Source organism: Pelmatolapia mariae, linkage group LG3_W (genome assembly GCF_036321145.2).
Source record: "Pelmatolapia mariae isolate MD_Pm_ZW linkage group LG3_W, Pm_UMD_F_2, whole genome shotgun sequence".
NCBI classification, from domain to species: Eukaryota; Metazoa; Chordata; class Actinopteri; order Cichliformes; family Cichlidae; genus Pelmatolapia; species Pelmatolapia mariae.
Window position 1 is genome coordinate 72,797,162 of NC_086229.1, and position 20,480 is coordinate 72,817,641.

General features: G+C 40.8%; 4 protein-coding genes across 4 annotated transcripts in view; 1 reads left to right on the forward strand and 3 right to left on the reverse strand.

Moving 5' to 3' along the window:
* Positions 1 to 20,480, forward strand: part of LOC134624791 (barrier-to-autointegration factor-like protein) — a 361,649-nt gene that overhangs the window by 224,044 nt on the left and 117,125 nt on the right. The window lies entirely within an intron of this gene.
* Positions 2,992 to 7,617, reverse strand: LOC134647048 (amidophosphoribosyltransferase-like). The gene is made up of 8 exons (XM_063501189.1): positions 7,607 to 7,617; positions 6,385 to 6,451; positions 5,873 to 6,099; positions 4,791 to 4,942; positions 4,580 to 4,707; positions 4,268 to 4,489; positions 3,240 to 3,360; positions 2,992 to 3,158 (listed from the first exon to the last, which is right to left on the reverse strand). The coding sequence occupies exons 1-8, from the start codon at positions 7,615 to 7,617 to the stop codon at positions 2,992 to 2,994; spliced, it is 1,095 nt and encodes a 364-aa protein (XP_063357259.1).
* On the reverse strand, positions 9,426 to 14,821 carry LOC134647056 (multifunctional protein ADE2-like). The gene is made up of 12 exons (XM_063501201.1): positions 14,289 to 14,821; positions 13,707 to 13,784; positions 13,397 to 13,551; positions 11,741 to 11,780; positions 11,480 to 11,665; positions 11,083 to 11,261; positions 10,819 to 10,998; positions 10,596 to 10,709; positions 10,432 to 10,515; positions 10,029 to 10,209; positions 9,785 to 9,943; positions 9,426 to 9,706 (listed from the first exon to the last, which is right to left on the reverse strand). The coding sequence occupies exons 1-12, from the start codon at positions 14,524 to 14,526 to the stop codon at positions 9,540 to 9,542; spliced, it is 1,761 nt and encodes a 586-aa protein (XP_063357271.1). The 5' UTR covers positions 14,527 to 14,821; the 3' UTR covers positions 9,426 to 9,539.
* LOC134618344 (uncharacterized) lies at positions 14,874 to 16,180 on the reverse strand. Its single transcript, XM_063463715.1, has 3 exons — positions 15,985 to 16,180; positions 15,059 to 15,541; positions 14,874 to 14,980 (listed from the first exon to the last, which is right to left on the reverse strand). Exons 1-3 carry the CDS (start codon positions 16,118 to 16,120, stop codon positions 14,874 to 14,876), a joined length of 726 nt encoding a protein of 241 aa, XP_063319785.1. The 5' UTR covers positions 16,121 to 16,180.

The window sequence follows — 20,480 nt, forward strand, 5'->3', positions numbered from 1 at the left end:
TTAAGTGGGGGAACTTGCACAATCGGTGGCTGACTAAATACTTTTTTGCCCCACTGTATGTCATATTACAATATTGAAAACACAGGTCTGGAATTTTACTGGGTCACTGACCATTGGACCTGGATTCTTTACCTTTTTAGCCATTTTGCAGCTGAATTGCTGGCATTTTGTGATCATTACACATAAGCTTCAGGTTTGACAGATAATCTCATATTTGGCTCGAGAATACTTGCAAAGCAGCTCACAATCAACTCAGTCACTGCAAGGTACAAAGGTCTAGTGGTGGTAAATTAAGCTTGAATCACACCTCTCCACAGCTCTGCTTGACAGTTGACAAAGTCTTGTTTGTTCAGATAGAAAAAACTGCTCTGCCATGTTCGTTTTAGTCTTTCTTCCTTAGTCATACTTCTTCAGTCTTTTTCTAACTGTGATGTCATGAACTTTAACATTTACCACATTAACTGAGGCCTGTAGAGTCTGAGATGTAAAATTTTGCACTGACTGACCTTGAGATGAATATGTTGGGACATCCAACAAGAAGATAAGCAACTGCCTCAAATGTTTTCCACTTGTAAATCACTTTTATGGCATTAGAATAATAAACTTGAAATTGTGTGGAAATGACCTTATAAACCTTCCCAGAATGATGGGACTCATTGCTGATGTCTTTCCTCCTGAATTCTCAAGCCAGGAAAACATCTGCTTGTATCGAGGTGTTCACAGTTGCTACTCAATAAAGAAAATACATTTGATTAGCAGCACTATGAGTATGACAGCAAAACATTTTCAGAAAGAGGAAAACAACAGCTTCTCAAAATGTTCTGATACCTTGTCCCAAGCTTGCATCTGCAGTAACCCTTCACAACTGCCATACTGCTGCAGGTATTCAGACTTCTAGTGTCTTCTTACTTTCTTGAAGCAGCTGTGACCACATCATTTCCTTAGTGATTATTAAAGTATTCTGATTTTGTTTCTCATTCTTACACATATTATGCAGAAATAAAAAGGTCCCTGGAAGTTGTAAATGTTGCCATAGTTGACTTTAATTGTGACTCCACTTTTGTAACATTTGGAAATAATAAATAAATAAAGTTAATATTACAAAAATAAAAAAAAAATAAAATCATAAAATGTAGCATAAGAAAAAATTCCACCAGTGCACAGTAATATTAAGCTTATGGGTTTCACATGGTGATCACTGCGTGATACAGAAATATGCCAAAATTTGTTCTTGGAGTTCCTGCAGAGCCAGAATCATCATGTCCACAGGTTCCTGCTCCCGCTTCCTTAGTAGGAAGAGTCTATGACAGTTTGACATCTGATAACTTGATTAGAGATCCCTCAAAGAACAGTGCTTCATTAACCAAGCCAGGACGGATGAACATTACTCTGCTACTATTGGTAAAACAGCAGCTCTCTGATTGACCCCGACCTGTTGGAATGTGAAGACTTTGTGTGATTAATGATGATGTGACAGAAAATGTACAACAAGATATTGCATACTGATATCTCACTTCAAGGTTATAGTGACAACAGGAGGGAATTTCAATAGAAAAGTGTAATTTTTAGTCAGTATGAGCTTTTAATGATATAAGTTTGCTTGTGATAGAATGCTGCATGATGATCATTATTTCCTAGCTTAGAACTAATTGTACTTTTCATTGTTTTGGACTGATTGTTCTTTATAAAACGTGTTTGATATATGTATCTGAATCTTCCCACAGCGATAGTAAGAAGTCAAACAAGCAGTTCTGACCTCGCACACACAAACACATACGCACAATCACATACGCACATGCTCACGTCACTGAACAAATGTATTCATTTTTCTTGTGTATAAATAAAGGCAAGTGCAAGAGCAGAGTGCGCACTTCACAGGACCCCCACTCTGATGTGAGCGCTCTGTGACCCGCCCTTGCAAGTAAAAACTGCAGCGTGTGTCTTCACTCTCAGACTCTCAGCTGAAGAAGTGTCATTCAGAATAAATCTCTTGACAGTAAGCAATCTTCATTTACACACATGGACGAAATGAGACTCCCTTGGTGATGGATGGGCTCACTCTCACTGCTGTTTATACAGTCTGAATGACTTGTGGGGATGTGTTCTCAGCTCTACACAATTCTTATATCCTCCAGCCACTTCGTACCTGGAAATGGGATGTGTCACTGTGGTGGATCAATGCTGTTTGCCCACACTGCATCATGTTGCAAACTTCCTTCACAATGCTGAAAGTGAAAAGACTGATTTCACTAATAACCTTCTTTTAAAGAGTCACCTGATGCTCTGTGGATGACTCAGATCACTGTGATTGAGATTTTAAAATATGTCTATAACTTTAACACCTGTTCTCTGCTGACAAATGTTAATGATTAAAACTGCTCAAATTCATGATTCATGTTGTGATTTAAAAAAAATCATTTTTGGCTATGACTGAAAATATTGCTGGTTTTCTGCTAAGCGCTGGTCATGTAATTGAATAGCACTGGGTTTCTGAGGGTTAGCACACTGGTGTGGCAGTGATGTCTGAAGAAACGGTACCATGTACATTATTCCACACAAAACACTTAGTTTACCTGCACAGGTCCTGTTACAGCTGCACTTTCAAACTCGAGTCAGTTATTTCACAATCAGAATACTTTATTAATCCCTAAGGAAATTACAGCTGTTCCAAGACAGTAACAGACTAAACTATTTAAATACACTATATGTTACAATTTATACATTTAAGAAATAGTACTGATATATACAAATCACTTAATTATAAATATTGATAATATTACAGAGGTGGTTATGAATAAATACAGAATATTGACAAAGAATATTACAGATATATGACATTTGACTCTAACCTGTGAACTTTGTCGTTTGCTATTTTACTCTAGTGTGCGCAAAAAGAGTGTAACTATTGCAGTTATGTACAAGCTGTGTAACATCGTAGTGTTAAGGCTGGCAGTATTGACATAAACATCCACAGTGCTGCTGTTGCAGCAGTTACCACTCCAGCTCCACTGGATATTTCCCAGTCAGACAGGCAGTGCAGTGGCCCACTTTCCTGTTGAGCTTGTGGTTTATTTTGTCCTTTTCATTATGCAAAGCGATGCCCTCCTGGACTGCAGATACGAGGCCCTCCACAGTCAGATATCTGACACTGTCAGCACCTGTAAACAGCTTTAGCATTAACACAAGTTTTTGTTCTGACCCGTCAAAGAAATGAGTGGTAGAAGTTCATGTTTAAATACCAATATAACCAGCAATGTCCTCAAACTCCGGCTTGTTGGCGATGAGCTCCTCCTTGGTTGGGATGTTGATGCCCATGTAGCAGGGGAACCTGACTGGTGGAGAAGCCACCCTGATGTGCACCTGTCCAGAAGAATAATGTGTTTTTATCCATTAGTCACATCCTCAAAGATCATTTTGAACCAGAAAACTCTGCAGTTGGACACAAATATCAGTTTAAGCTTTGATGTGATGATTAGTATTGCCAGGAGGTTCCTGGTTTGAACCCTGACTGGGGCCTTTGTGGGTGGAGTTTGCATCTACCTGTGTGTTCTTCTGTTTCACCCACATAAGTGTGTTTTAGGTTAAATTGTGACTCTAAACCGGTCAAGTGCTTGATGTGTATAAAACAAAGCAGTGTATCAATGTATGGTTAAAATGTCTTATAATTTAGATCACACTGGATGGTGAAGAACACGTGCTTATGAATGAGTACATGACGTTACTCATGCCAATCTGATTAGGGACAGATTTCCACTAAAGGTGGGACTTGGCCCAGCTTAGAAAGTGATTAGCTTTCATATTTTTTCATCTTTAGTATTGCAAAATTGGTCATTCCCAAATATACATATGCCAATGAAATAATAATAACTGGGATGTTCAAGACAATACAAAAATAATTTGATCCAGATATCCTGGATTCAGGGTTTTATGGAGTGGAGGGAATTTTCTGCCTTATTGAAAACAGCCTCAGACTGCGCCTCTAGTTCACCTGCTTTTTGAGTTGATAGTTAATGAGCCAAATGTTTTCTATGAACTCCTGGTGTACGTATAGTGAGCAATTTAAGAAACGCACATTTCTTTAGTCTCTAAGGCATCAGTGTATCCACTGATTAGTCAATGACTTGTTAATAAAAACTCCTCCATTACTCTCTGGTGCTACTTACAGTCTGAATTATCAGACAATCCCAACCAACCAGTTTGGGAGCCAGTGAGCCAAAATGTTGTGTGTGCCATGTCAACAACTACTGCCAAACGCTCTGAAACCAACCTCTTTGGCACCTGCTTCCTTCAGCAGTTTAATAATGGGAGAAATTGTGTTGCCTCTGGCGATGGAGTCATCAATGAGCACCACTCGTTTCCCATCAAAGTTGTCCATCAGTGCTCCAAACTTCTTGGTCACTCCTATCTGCCTCAAGCGGGTATTTGGCTGGATAAAGGTTCTTCCAACATATCGGTTCTTACACAGAACTTCAACGTATGGAAGACCAGACTGTGAAAAGAAGACCGAAGAAAAGCTAGAGACAAAGTCCACTCTGTATATTATAACATGACTGAGGTGGAGCAGACACACTGGACAGACCTGCTGAGCGTAGCCCAGAGCAGCAGGGGTGGCAGACTCTGGCACAGTGCTGACAACGTCTGCATCAGTCGGAGACTCGGCGGCCAACTGCCACCCACAGCGCTGTCTGACAGTATAAACCATCTGCCCTGTAGTAAAGTGATATGTCAGTATTACTACATTTAAGAAATCAGTAATCAGTAAGTGGGTTACCCGTAATAAATATGCATACCTTCGAAAATAGAGTCCGGTCTGGCAAAATAAACATATTCAAAAATGCAGAAGGCTGGGAGGCCTCCCTCAGGCCGGGGCACAACACTCAGAGACGTGACACCATGTCTGGATATCTGGACTATCTCTCCTGGCAAGACCTCCCTGTAATACCTGTTAATCAGTAAGGACATCAAAGATAATGAACCGAAGGACTCAAGGAACGCCATTTCACTGTTCATGCATTTTGGTAAGGATGAAATATTTTTGGAAGAAAACCCTTAAAGTTCTTTTCTGAACCGACTGGTTTCTGTCTTATTTTAGACCTGCTTTCAGACCAAGATGACTGGTGTGCAACAAAAGCTACACAGTTACTGTTGGGAAACCCCAGAACTACTCTGATGTCATCAAATCCCATCTTTACTGGAATTTACAGAGGTGTCAAAACTTGGAATTTACATTATAGAAATGCATCTTTATGAGGAAAAGAGTAAATTGTCAAAAGGAAAACAATAAATAACTTCAAAAGTACTGATGGGATAAGGTAAATGACGTGAAACCTTTGAAAAGAAAACCTAATAATAAGGCTATATGTAAATGATTTACACCTGGCATTGCAGTTCCTGTTCCACCAAATAGGAATAAGTAGGCAGGAGGAGATGATTCTAACTTCTACTGTGTTTTGTGCTTTACATAAATGTCTCCATTTTACTTCACATACTTTACTTCTGTCTCATGCCGTTTTCCATAAACTCTTACTGTCTTTCCAAACTATTCTTCTCCCTTTCGACACCAGTATCTGCACATCAATATCTACTTTTTAAATAGCTTCTTTAGCCAACCTATCTGCTCTTTGATTACCCAAAAGACCTTGATGTGATCTAGCTTTTGTTGGACTGAACATGTTTCAGTGGCCCTTATGAATACACAATATAGAACCTTCTGTGTATGTTAACATCAGGTTGCTGAGAAAGGTGAGAAAAAGACAGATGAAACACAGATTTCTTGGATATAGCAAATAAATATTTCAGCAGAAAGTAAATCTGTGTGTGTTTAGTTCATTATTTTTATGTCACATTGCTGTGTGCAACATTCAGCCTGGACAAGCAGAGCCCCCTCCTCACCTTTTTCCGCAGGGCATGGGCATTAACCAGCTCTCCATTGTGCGCTACAGCTATCTTGCCATGCAGTGTATCCACCACAAAGGGCTGGCAGTTCTGCAGCTCTGAGATCCCAGTAGTTGAATAGCGTGTGTGGCAAATGCAGAGGTTACCATAGCGCAGTTTGGTGAGAGCCTCGGGTGGAAAAGCCGTGCTCACTAATCCCATTCCCTATAAAATGACAACATTACTCTGTGAAGGTTTTAACTGGCAGAAAAAAAATGAACAGTAAATGAAATGTTAAAAAGCAGAAAATTAGCAAACAATGAGAATGTTTGAAGTTTGTAAAGGCCGAACATCACAGGCTCAGTGTGACTCTGACCAGCTGTGTTGTTTTCGTGTAACTGTAACAATAGACACATATTCAGGAGGCAACCAAACTCCTCCTGGGTCTGTTTCTGACATGCTGGGTTAAACTTTGCTTCTGTTTTATCATAACAGAAGTTTCAGTGTTACCTTGTGTGTTGTGTATGTGGGTGGACTGGCTCCATTACTTGTGACAATCCCAGCACATTCCTGCCCCCTGAGAAAACTCAAAACATCACAGTGCAAATTGTCATGTATTAGTGCAGGAGGCTTCTTCAGTTCCAAAATATGCAGAGATCCTGAGTGTTTACTAAAATAAAAACCAAAGCGTTCTAACATCTCACTTGTTTGTTTTTATTCAAGCATACATGTACACTGTTTATGAGAGATTACGCTTGTGTTTCGGACATGTAGCGATTGTGTTTAACTGTATGAAGCTTATTAGACATGAAACAGATGATACATAAAAGTAAATTTTGCCAAAATACTTAAGATATTTGAAAATTCTTTTTTTTAATAAATCTACTACATCATGAGTAATTTTTTCATGTCATTTGTAATTTTAATTGCAAATATTAATCATAGTTAAGTTAAGTGCAGGTGGCAGTAAAAACTACCGCCGATCCGACTGTAGAGCGATCGCGCTGCGTTCTCGGGAAGTCTGAACTCCCGTGGGAACTTACAAAGACTCGCGTGCTTGAGTAGTGAAAAACGGCCCTCGTGTCGAAGTCTTCTTACAGAAATAACAAGAAAGTTTTCCTAAGAGAGTTCAGGTTGTGTTGAACAATAAAGGTTGTCATACTAATACTTGCTTTCTTTAGCATGGGGTTTGTAAACTGAAACATGCTGAAATTAACGGCAACATTTAGCTCAAAACCTTACAAACACATGGTTTTTCCAGTCATTTTTTACAACATTTACTAAAAATATTTGTAACGTTTTGTATTTAAAACGCAATTTTAAATGTTACATCTAAATATAAATATTTTTTTTCTCTTTTCTCCTTTTTTCTAAACTGAGGATCTGATGGCTTTGACCTTTTCTTGTCCATCTTCCATCAGTAATTTTGCACTTCAGGATGTGAGTGGGCATAAAGGCGTCTGGGAAGAGATCTTAAAACTGGATTATAGATGACAGACAGTTGGTGTCATAAACCACCGCCTCTGTTCTGACTGAACAAAGTCGTACAAAGACAAACAAAGACATTATGCAGCATTTTATTTAGATGGCAACTAATCCATGTTCAGATGTTTTACAGGCTTCTGTTCTATATTCTAATGTAATGGTTACACTTTTATATTTCTTGATAAGAACTGATTTATGCTGAGGTACATCCTTATACTATGTAATGTGGAATAACAATATAACTCACTGATTTTCCATGTTGTCCGTGCTCTGATGGGTCAGATGGGTACGTGCATTTCTCAGTTACCAGAATGTGAGTGTGTCTTACATAGTTGATTTGTCTGAATGGTGGTTCAATGATGACAGTTTATATACTGACTTAATAAGACCAGAAATTATTATCACCAGCTACCATGATGAAAACCACACGGTCTATTCTTCTTCAATGCTTTCTAAAATTGTCCAAAAGGTTGTGTGCAGTGTAGCAGAGAATTATACACATGATAAATTAACATTTTATACATGTTGTGAACAACAACTCCAGTTTTATGGAATAAAGCTGGAACCCTGAGATTAAATGGTTGGGATGACATTAAAAGGTGAAAATACAAGAGCTAGTCCTACTTTTGCACCTTCAGCAGGAAATACTTCAAACAACAGATTTTCCTCATCATCATTTTCCCATAACCTTTTACTGACTCTTCAGTACTTTCAGACAGAGGTTCTGTCATGTGGGAGTATTTTGAGTTGGTCAATCAGGTGGGATTGCTAGGTTTCTGTTCATGTTGTTTACTTTTGTATTGTGTGTGTTTATTTTATCTGAAAGCGTGAAAAACTAAGTAGCAAACAAAAAAATCTGCTTTTCATAATATACACATCTTTAAATGTCCCATGTGGGAGGATTTTCTGAGGCAGGAGAAATTATCTCCAAGAAAAGAAACAGACTCGGTCATCGCACAGTGGAACAAATTCTCTTCTTAAATAAAAACAAACAGGATGACCTTAAATGCATCATGTGTTTACTTTACAAGTTCATAAACATTTTCCCGTTCCAGCTCAAAATCAATTTACCTCAAAAGTCAAAAATATTCCTTATAAACATACTGTTTTAATGATTACTGACATAACTACATGGAGACCTCACAGCAGAAGCATACTCCATAATGTGCACTTAATTTTTCACATAACTATTGTTTTCTCACCACACAAAGTCTCGCGGCCACCCGGTCTGTCATATAATCACTTAAAGATAAAGATTAACACACAGTGTTAAACACATATTTATATTTATCACACATAGAAGATTGAATTGATTTTAAAGACACATCATCACAGCTGATATTGTAACTGTGCCTGAATCAGCTGCTCCTGTGTCTCGCAGTCGTTAGTCATGTGATTCATCATGGAGTCCACTTCATGAGTCAGTCCTGCCCCTTTGAAGGGACCTGTAGAGAAACTTGAGGTTCTTGTATTCAGTGTGACTGTTTCCAGTCAGATCAGGGGAGCATCTAAAGACCTTTTTAAAAGACCAGTGTATAAACGTAATGTTAAACTCATTTTATTCATGATTTAAGAAATCTGTGTTCCCATCTGTGTTTTCCTCACATTTCTCAGTTACATCTCTTCCAGTCTGAGACTAATGTTTACAGGATGTTTTGACTGTATCCATGAGTTCGTGCACTGAGTGAAAGAAATCATGGAAACCCCCAAATTATCATGAGATTCATGAATATGAGTATTTAAATGTTTTATTGCATCGAGTCAGAAAAGAAAGCTCCATGACACGACTTCCTGTCCACGTGTCCGTGCTGTGAGCCACCATCAACAAACTGTTTACATGTTTTGATTCCACTTTTTGCTTTTTCTTTTATCCAACCAGGAAGATCCACTGAAACAAAAACCTTTTTAGGGAGACCTGACGATGGGCAGCAGCAAGTTACAAAAATGACACAATTAAACACAGGCAGCAACAACATGCAGGCAAAAATACATAAACAAATTAAAAAATTCCATAAAATTCTATTAAAATTGAGAAACTATAACAAATCTATTAGAAACAGTCCCATGTTATAAACTTGGCCTCAATGAAATGAATTGTGTCATTGTCAGTCCTGCAGTTGGCTTCAAGGGTGCTAAATGGACCAAAGCTCTTTTGTTCAGTGTGATGCACGCTGGGCTCTTCAGAGGCTGCAGGCCTGGAACTTCTTGTCAGCCAGCTTGAGAGACACCCAGGTGTTGAGCATGGATGCCCTCAGTTTGCACCACACCAGGTGGTCCCTCAACCCCAAGATCTGCGCTGCAAACTGAGCACAAGCTTCAGGAGACAACACGGTGGAGCAGCCGAGACCTGCAGGACAAAAATAAATAAATGCAAAAACAGCACGTATGATTAACGCTGCACGTTACAGTAAAGAGCTCTGCTCACCACTTGGCATGCGGAGGGACGACCAGACATCTTGTGGTCCCCAGTCTGGAGTGAGAGGAGGGCAGCTGATCACAGGGTAAGCCGTGTTACCAGACATCACTGGGCCGAGGCCGTTACTCCTCCCAGCCACAGCCACGAACACAGTGGGTACGCCATCACCTGCAACACAGCATAAAGAAATGATGCGATTAGAAAGAATCCCAGATCAGTATAAAGACGCAGTTACGTCAGTATTAAAGCACACCTTCATATTCAGCTTTAATGCGCAGCGTCTCATCTGGACCCTTGTGTGCCGAGGTGACTCTGAGGACACAGGGGAGCCCGTAGGAGGCGCACGCCTTTCTTATCTTTTCACAATGGGCCACGTCTGAGGTGGAGCCCATTAAAAGCACCACCCTGCTGCTTGCCTGGGGCTCCAGCAGCAACTGTAGACACACAGAAACCATTGAATCATCACTTTATGTCAGTTTTACCTGCTCTAAAGAAAAATCGTACAGCTGTGCTGGTTTTTTCCTGAATGACATCAAAAGCAGCTGCAGGCTTTTGTGATGTTAAACAGTGTTTGTTGGTTTGGACGTTCAAAGCAAAGAAAGAGCTAAACACTCCTACAAGATCAAGAATAGATTAGAGGCATCTGTTTGCTGTACCTCGACCCTTTCAGAGACCCACTCAAAATTCCTCTTCACCATCTGCATTGCCTCTGGGGTCACTTCCTTCAGCTCTCTGTACACCTACAAAGGGGAAAGAAAAGTTTGAGGCTTGTGTCTTTTTTTCATATCAGCATGAAAATAAATCAAAGTCAGTCCATCACCTGTTTGTCTTTTTGCTGACTCCGATCTCCAGCTGGCCAAAGCCTCCATGAATCGTTGTCAATCACGTCAGCGAGCACAATCTCTCCACTTTTCACACTGACGCCAAATTCAATCTATAAGCAAAGAAAAAGTCCTTAGTTGTAGTTCTGCTGTAGCTACAGGAGAAAAGTGATCGCACCAAGATGTGACATTAACCAGCAGGGGGCGCTGCTGCACAGCTACCTTCATGTCCACCAGGGTGCAGTTCTGAGTGGCCCAGGCCTTCTCCACTATCTCAAAAATGGCCACAGTGCTGCGACTCATTATGTCCACCTCACACTGACCAATAGTGAGCCCAGCCACACACAATTTGGCCTCCAGCAGCTGCTCCTCTGACCACTGAGGATCATTGTTGGCATCATCCTAAAAACACAATCAGTGATGAGTTTGCTGCAACACTCAGACTGAAAACACACGGAGAGAATCACTGCACGCAGCAAGACTCACTTTAAAGAACATCTCCATCTTTAGAGGAGAAAAGCGGTAGCCCTCTTTGACTCCTGGATTCCTCTTGAGGAAAGATCCAGTCGCCACTCTGCGACACACCCACTCAATGGGTATCATCTGGCAGTGCGCTGCGATGAACGCCGTGTCCGAGTGCTGCTTAACAAAGGCCGTCTTAATGCCTGAGGAGAGAAGGGTGGATATCAGAGCAACCTCAAACTCACAGACAAATTACAACATCTGAGATTAAAAACTATATTTTATTGAATTTGTATACATTAAGTATTATTGCATGATTATCATTTCTGTTCATGCATGAGATTTAGTTTTTCCAGTCACTGAATCAACCTTTGATGCAAGCTGTTGTTTCCAAAACCTTGTGCAGAAATAAAAACCTCACCAGACTCCTGCAGCAGCTGGAACACGCAGCTCGTGGTTTTGTTGGCAATGGCAGCTTTGCCCTCCATCTGATCTTTCCTCACGGCGTTCCCAGCTGTGATCTGGACTAGAACCAGTCCCGGCTGGTCCACCAGCTCGAAAATCTGTTTAGTCTTGCCCTCATTGAGCTTCTGGCCGATTTTAAACACTGAAAACAAGGAAAGAATTAAAACATGAACATCTAACTGAAGCTCTAAAGTGCAGATTAAGGCTCGTGCAGTACCTGGGGTGGAGGCCATGGTGCTCGTGGATCCTGAGCAGCCCTGAAAGACAAATCACAAAACACGCCAGTGAACTTACAGAAGAATTGCTTCATTTTAGTCTACGCCCATAAAAGCCGGATTTGATTTCCTAGCAGGCAGCACTTGTTTCTTTTTTAAAGAAGAAAAAAGTGGGAACACAAATCGCCTTTTAACGTGTCACTGTTGTTAGCAACATGTTATCATGCAGCTTGTCTGTAAGGATGTCACATGATTGCCACATTCTTGGTTCTGATGAAATATAAGATACAGTTGTTGAGACCAGGCTAGTTTGAAGTTATTAATGTGATGACAGCTAGACTTTGTTTTTGGTTCATGAAGCTGTCCCACACAGAAATCACACCTTAGGTCATGTGACCCACATAACCCATGCATTGAGTCACACGTCAGCTCAACTGATGGGACTCTTAACGACCTGCATAGAAACCATGTGGGTCAACGATCCATCACCCATGAGAGGTGAAATGTCTTCATGAACCAAAAACCCTGGTTTCCTTCAACAAGCTTGCAGTTTAATATATTTTTCTTTATTTCCCAATTACACTGAATTTAGAAAGTCAACCAGACAAGCACAGGTTAGCAGATTGCACAGCACAGAAGAGCTAGCTCATCAGGCTGAGACTCTGTTTACACCTACAGGCCAGTGGCAACTCTTTCAGTGACGATGTGCACATCCTGGTTTGAGTGGGGAGCCGTTATGTGAAAAGGTGATGACATCTCTCAACGATTGCTCATCATCTGGGGCAATCGTGCCTTTCGTCTTTAATCGGAAGGTTGCCGGTTCGAGCCCCGGCTCTGACAGTCTCGGCCGTTGTGTCCTTGGGCAAGACACTTCACCCGTTGCCTACTGGTGGTGGTCAGAAGGCCCGGTGGCACCAGTGTCCGGCACCCTCGCATCTGTCAGTGCGCCCCAGGGTGGCTGTGGCTACAATGTAGCTGCCATCACCAGTGTGTGAATGTGTGTGTGAATGGGTGGATGACTGAACGTAGTGTAAAGCGCTTTGGGGTCCATAGGGACTAAGTAAAGTGCTATACAAATACAGGCCATCTCATAGTGATGTGATTGGTACTCATGGTACCAGTTTGCATACTGACGATCCTGAAACTGAACTGGTGGCTCATTGTTAGTCAGTGGTGCTGGTTTCAGTTGTTATGCAGCTGTTCTGCACTGTTAAGGTTGTGGTCAGCTGATAGTGAAGAAGTCACCTGGATAAGCAGTGAAACATTTCTCCCATTAAAGATCCTGTGACCAGATGAACAAAACCAACTTTCTGGAATTTTCTAACATGGATTAGTGAAAAACACTTAAGACATAACTTTTCCTCAGGTTTGATTAATAAACATCAGGACAACATACATCACAGAGCTGCAGCTTTTGGCTTTACAATATTTGCATTAATCAATTAATCTTTGTTTCTGCAATCTGAAACAATCTGAAACCTAAACATGTTAAAGATTACAATTATAATTTTAATGCTGGACATTTTTATTTGAAAAATAATGAACTTATTATATAATAATCTATCACTCGATTAATCAAGTAGTTGGGGTAGTTTTAAAAGAACCCACACCAGAATACGTCAGTTTTGTAATGGTCACATGAGATGAGTGAATGTTACCTGTGGCGATGGAGCAGGGGAGGCCATGGAACAGACTGAGTTGATCTTTATTATGGGGATGTGGTCCTGCTCTTCTTTACACTGGGTGTGCAGTCTGTCAGCAACAACAGGGCCAAGAGGGTTCAGCTTTTTCACTGATGTGTGCAGTCCAGGGTCTGGAAGTAAGAAGGACAAAGGTCAACTTACTTTTTAAGTACGACTAGTGGAACATGTCAGCTCCTAACAGGGTTTCATGAGTTGTGCATTTTATTAGCTCACAGCCATGTTCTTATCCATATTTAATTATTTCAGAGGGAGACACATTTCAGACCTTCATCCACAGCTTTCCTCTTCAGTCTTCTGTTTGATGCAGTAGTATTCTCTTTATCGAGCTCACTCTCAGAAGCACCTGCAAAGTTATAATATTTAAGGTGATTACAAAAACAGATATAGATATGCTTCTTTGCTGCAAAAGAAAAGAAATGTCTTGGTACTAAACAAAGTAAGACTGGCTTACGACCACCTCGAGACTCATTTTTAAATAAAACACATCTTAAAACCACTTCCTGTGTGGCTGCAGCTCAAGTTGGACCAAGTTGTTTACTAACTGGAAAGTTGGTATTTATTATTATTTCTCTCTGACTTCAAGTCTATTCAGTGTTAAAGGGTCAGTTTACCGAAGCACAATTTCTCCATAGATTTTAAGGTTTTAGTTGAAATACTAACTAATATGTTTTGTTGATATAAGATTTTGAGAAATATTTTAAGGGACAAAAAACCCCAAACATTTGCTTTTGGCTGTCCGTGGTGTTCCTGCTTGGTTATCACTCATTGTAACTGACCACTGAAAGCATTGTGTAACCTTTTCATCTAATTCATACTGAAGATAATGATGATTAAATGATCTGCTCACTCATCAACATGTGTTCTTGATCCAAACGATGCTCCTTGATTTTATGCCGCTCTGACTCGTAAGTGTTTGATGCCTCGATGGTTACTGATAAGTCAGAATTTGTCAAATTGCCGTCCACCTTGTTCTTCTCATCACAGTTGTCAGATATTGTAAGTCTGTCTGAATCTGCTCCTGGTTCCTGCAGAGAGTCGATAGTCCTCTGATTCATAATGGAGTCCACTTCTTCGTAGAACTTCATGAGGCATCTCGGGTCAGCTTCGTCAGTCTTGCCCCTTTGAAGGCACCTGTAGAGATACTTGAGGTTCCTGTACTTAGTGTGGCACTGTTTCCAGTCACGGTCGATGCCTTGCTGCAGTAACCTGCTCGAGATCTGGACAAAGATGTCCCTCTTTCTGGTTGAGCTCTCCAGCTTCCTGCGTATACGCTCATCGGACCAGACTTGGATCAGGGCTCGCACCTCTTGGTCGCTCCAGTTTCGACCAGCGTCCGACACTGTGACCACTTGGTCAGAGCTGGAGTCTGTGTGTGCTCGATGGGCATCTGGAATAAAAGAACAGATATGGAAGGAAAAGTTTACGTATGCAGCTAAACTCCACAGGTGGCAGATTTTCTTTTCTTTGTTGGCAAACCTGAACTTCTCTCTCTCTTTATTTCCATTTCTCCGTCCATGTTGCAATCGTCACTGTTGTCATCTTAAATAAGAAAAAATAAGAAAATTATGTTCATGGAGTCTTGAACCTAAAACAACTGCTTGCAAACTTGATGCTTACCATCATCCATGTCGATGACCACCTCACTCTCAGAGCCTGTTATCTGCCCCGTGTGGCCTGCTGGTGTTTGTAGCCTCCCTGCTTCTAGTCTCTTCTGCATCTCCATGCTCCCATTTTCCAGTCCTTTGTCCAGTAAAACAGCTTCCACTTCATCAAAAAACTTCATGTACTTCCCCAGGCTTCCTGCACTGCTGCCTCCTGCAGCGTGTGCACTTTTAGCAATCTTATAGTCATATTTCAAATTCTTGTATTTTGTACGGCATTGTCTCCAGTCGCGTATCACCCCATATTTTCTTTGCATCTGCTGAGCCATCTCTTGGAATATGGATTTGTTGCGCAGCGTGCTTTTCAAACGTTCCCGAACGTTGCGGTCGGCCCAGACGCACAGCAGCGCTCTTACTTCATCATCTGTCCAGTGGCGGATTCCCTCTTCAGCCACATTCGTAGAGTCAGAAACAGCTGAATGAAACTGAATCTTTATTCCTGTGCAAACATGAAGACATTGTCATTTTTGGCTAAATGGTGATTAAAAAAAATACACATATGTGGACATCACATTTTAGGTTATTTAGACCAAAATACTCAATTTTGCTCTACAAGGGCCTGATATCCACCTCCCAGGACATTATACTGCTGCTGTTCTCCTCATATGTGGCTCTCATTTTTCTTAGAAACAAAAATCAGGTAAAAAAATTATAATTCTGATATTTCTTTGTTTTTACATTCAACAGGTTCCAATCAGCCCAAATATCACAGAGAAATTACAAATGCATGCCATGGAAGAGTTCAGGTCTTAGGAGGTTCATGTAAGTGTCTGAGTTTTTAGCACAAGCAAGCTTTATCCTTGGATGCTAGTTTTAGTTTTTTCCCAAAGTGAACAAAGACATGTTGTCGTCATTAGTACAGTTGGTGTTGAACACATTTACCTTGCTGGACTGGGTAGATTCTTCTTTGATTATCCACACCTTCTTCCTCCCGTGGCCTTTCCAGCGGCCTTTCTTCCACTCCTGGGCTGTAGTTCACTGACGTGCCTGCATCAGGCTTCTTGCTCTGAAGTTCCATGCTTCTGCATTAGCTGAGACTCCTTCCAGCTGCGCACAACACTGAGCCTCCTCAGACGCTCTGAAATCACCTCAAATGTGCTTCTGCTCTCTACTACGTGCTGTTGTCCATCCTGGTCCCACACTGAGAGTAGAGCCAGCACCTCAGCCTCCCCCCACTGCCTCTCCACGGAGCCTTCACCCTCCCCCACCTCACTATCACCTCCTCTTTGTCTCTCTGCTCCTCTCTCCAAGTTTGAGCCGACCCGGAAACGCTTTCCCGCCCAGCCTGTCTGCTGCACGGTTCCCTAGGAAACCAGCCAGTTAAGCCTGAAAGCAACGCCTTCATGCTGAAAAGCTGCCTCACCAGTGGCTTAAGCTGTGTGCTGAGGGGCGGGACTAAGTGTAATCTGAGAAGCAGCTTGGTAATGACTGAAACTGCAGCAAGACGACTCTCCATATATGGCAGCCTCACAGCAGGGAAGCAAATCTGCTTTTTTCTTTTGGGGTGAATTTTGTTTCTGCTCCATTTGGCCCTCGTTAAACCAGTTTTGATTTGCCTCAAGGGAACCGTTACTGACTCAGGTTTCATGCAGAGAAGAAACAGAAATCATTCATGCAAAAACACATTTCCCACTAATACATGACAATTTACACTGCTGTTTTTTAAGAGTTGTCAGACACATAATATCCTGTTGAGGCCAAAATTATTAGCCCCCCCAGGAAATATGGAACAATTTCCTAAACTTCTTCCCAATTTTATGCAGTATTGATGAAACTTGATATAATCAGAGTCACCGGTGGTATTTAGTAGCTTCTGGTACATTTTGTAATATAAAATACATTTGTAGGCTTGCTTTGTAATGTAGTAAAAAGCCCCATGTGAATGTTTGCTTTCAAAACACACCTACAGTAATGAATCACCTTTAAAAACACACCTCAATTTAAATCAATTGGCTTCCTAACAACACCCAATCAGCATAAAAAGACTCCAAGAAACAGGGCACTTGACACATGACAGGGAAGACTGTTACTCGCCAAAGACAAAGGAAATCAGAATAATAAGTGGAAAGGTTACACTGCCATTTCCAAGCAATTCACAGTTTGCTGTGGAAAATACTTTATTGAAGACGTATGAAGTGCAATAATTACACCCTGGAAAAGCAAAAGTTCAAAGAAATCACGAAAAACCCCAAATTATGATGCGATTCATGAATACGAGTATATAAACATTTTATTGCATCAAGTCAGAAAAGAAAGCTCCATGACACGACTTCCTGTCCACCTGTCTGTGCTGTGAGCCACCGTGAACAAACTGTTTACATGTTTTGATTCCACTTTTTGCTTTTTCTGCTGTGATCCAAAAGCTCTGTGTCTTAAAGAAACACACAGAAATACTTAAAGGCTTCAATCATCTGTCCCTTTATTATTTATTTAATCTATATTTAACCAGGAAGATCCCACTGAGATTAAAACATTTTTCAAGGGAGACCTGCACCAAGTATCTCACAGTCACAAAAATCACACATATAGACACAGTCAGCAACAACACGCAAAAATCAATCAAATTCAGTAAAAAGTTAAAGCCTGCACCTCTCCTTAAAAGTAGTGAAAGAGCTGGATCTTGCATCTTAAACACGTCGCTCTCATCTATTGTTCTACATTCTCATGTTTTGTTTTTCTTTAAACACAATGAAAGTGTGGACTTTGTTTTTGATTTGGTTAAATGCAGGCAGAGAAATGATGAAAACGTTTTTGACTCTCATTCAGTTTTAGTAACTCTGGCATTCTCAAATTTGTCTTCACAGAGTAAAACCAGTCTCCATCTTCCACTATCATCTATTTGCTGCATCCTTTTTGTTTCTGTTATCTGTGGGATTAACAAAATAACGAGCAGCTGCTCATCTTTTACTGCAAACAGCTCTACAATAAAGCAGGTCACCAGTAGAGAAAGAACTTGACCTCATGGCCAAGATTTTGTTGTTGTTGTTGTTGTTGTTGTTGTTGTTGTTGTTGTTGTATTCCTCAAAACATTTCAGATCAGCTGATGTTGTGTCTGAATTGGTCTGGATGGGTGCAGCATGTCAATCTAAACCTCACCTAATTCAGGGTCAGTGGCTCAAATGTTAAACATAAGATAACTGACTCCATTCATGTCAAATTTATGCACCAATTTTTAATAATTTTTAACCCTTTGATAATGTTTATAGTTGATATCCAGTCAGAGACATTTTTTCACCTGCTGAATTTGTCAGTTTCTCACCTACAAAAACATTAAGAACAAATAATGAGGCTTTGTTAAATATGGAAGCTGCTTTCTACAACTGGACATAACTATGGCACAGAAATACTCAGATTACAGCCCTACTGTCAGTGTTTGTGTTTACTTGCATTACTTGTATTGTAGTACACAATACAAGCAATGCAAGTTTACACAGACTTTTATTTGTGGACTGTAAATAGTCAATGTTAGGACCTTGGTTAGAGACCTTTGGTTATGTTTAACCCACAACAAAATAAAAGTCATTTAGTGTGCTCCATGAAGTGAGTGCATCGTTACATAAAAAGTTATATTTTAGTCTGAAAGCTGTAAATGATAAAGGTGAAGATTCATTATCTTGTGTAATGTCTTCTTATTGATGGACACACAGCTTTGTCTGTGTCTGTATCTTGTGATATCTGGTGATTGTAGACAGAAACACTTCAGACTCAGCAGTGTTTCTATCTGAAATGCCGTCTCAAGAGTCACATGTCTCTGCTGACTGCAGGTATTTTCAACACCTGGCTGTGGCCTGAGGCAGAGGAGACACTGTGAGAGAGAAAATAGAGACAATAAGGTCAAAAACACAAAGGAGGAGGCACTCTGCTGTTGACTCTCCTGCATCTGTCTCATTGAGGAATCTACTCAGAGATGTTAGTGCTGTGTTCACACATGCGCCTGCATCCTGTTGTCTCCTGCTGTTTGGGTTACAGACACAGGAAGCTGGAGAAACTCCCACAGTCAACAAACAATGGACCAGAGTGTGATGTGCTGAGTAACAGTGAGTGAGTTTCTGCTTGAATGATGCACACAACTAAAACTTCCACAAACAGGCCACTGAACAGAGCATCTGTGATAGAGTGTTGCCATGGTAATGCACAGGGGAGTGGTCAGAGAAAGCACTAAAGGTGGACTTCTCCCTGAAAACATGCATACATGCATTCACACAAAGACTCAGCCTCTCATGACAAAAACACAGACAATAAATCTCCTCCTGTCCTTTACAACAACAACATGAAATAATCAGTGAGTTATATTGTTGTTCCACAATGAGTAGTATAAGGATGTACCTCAGCATAAATCAGTTGTTATCAAGAAAAATAAAAGTGTAACCATTACATTAGAATACAGTAGAACAGAAGCATGTAAAACATCTGAACATGGATGAGTTGCTCTCTAAATAAAATGCTGCATAACAAAAGTTTGTCTTTGTACGACTTTGTTCAGTCAGAAAGATTTACAGCAGAGCTTGTTGTCTAAGGAGCTTGGACAAAGGTCACTCTTTCGAGGATGCCAATGTTCACATTTTGGACAGAGAGGACAGATGGTTTGAAAGAGGAGTGAAAGAAGCCATTTACGTCCACTGTGAGCGACCATCTTTGAACAGAGGCGGTGGTTTACGACACCAACTGTCTGCCATCTGTAATCCAGTTTTGAGATCCCTTCCCAGATGCCTAAAGCCCACTCACATCATGGGCCATCTGACCTCAGGAAATCACATGACAAGGTGGGGCCAGGTTTCACTATGAGCTCACCCGAAACCCTGGCTGATTGGGATCCACACGCGCTTTCACACCTTGGCTCATGTGATTAGGTAGAGGATCATCACGGGGTCCTTTGTCCCTCTTTGGGGGGAAACTCCCATTAGGTTTAAATCTGGGACTCTCCACCATTTGACCCTTAGAACTGAAGAAGCTTCTCGGATGAGAGGTGAGATGTCTTCAAGCAACTTAAAGAAGTCCAGACGCTTTTCTTTCCAAGCTCCTTAGTCTACAATGACCTGGATGACTGAGAACCTTCTCAGACAGCAGAGCTTGTTGGTCCTGTGACTTCAATGTGTTTATTTATTGGGACAGACTGAGCCTGTGGGTTTCAATTTGGGTCTTGTTGGTCTTGTTTTGTAACTTGTTGTAACTCACGTCTGAACCGAGTTTAGCTTTTGTTTTGCAAATCAGCGACTCTAAAATGTAGCTAATATTGACTTTGGAGATACAGAATACAAATATAAAAGTGTCAGGTTAAACTTGGAGGCCATTATTAAGCAGTCTAGCCTGTAACCTCACAGTACGATGAACGGCAACTTCATGCTGAAGACTTTAAAAATGTCCAAAATAGCTTCAGA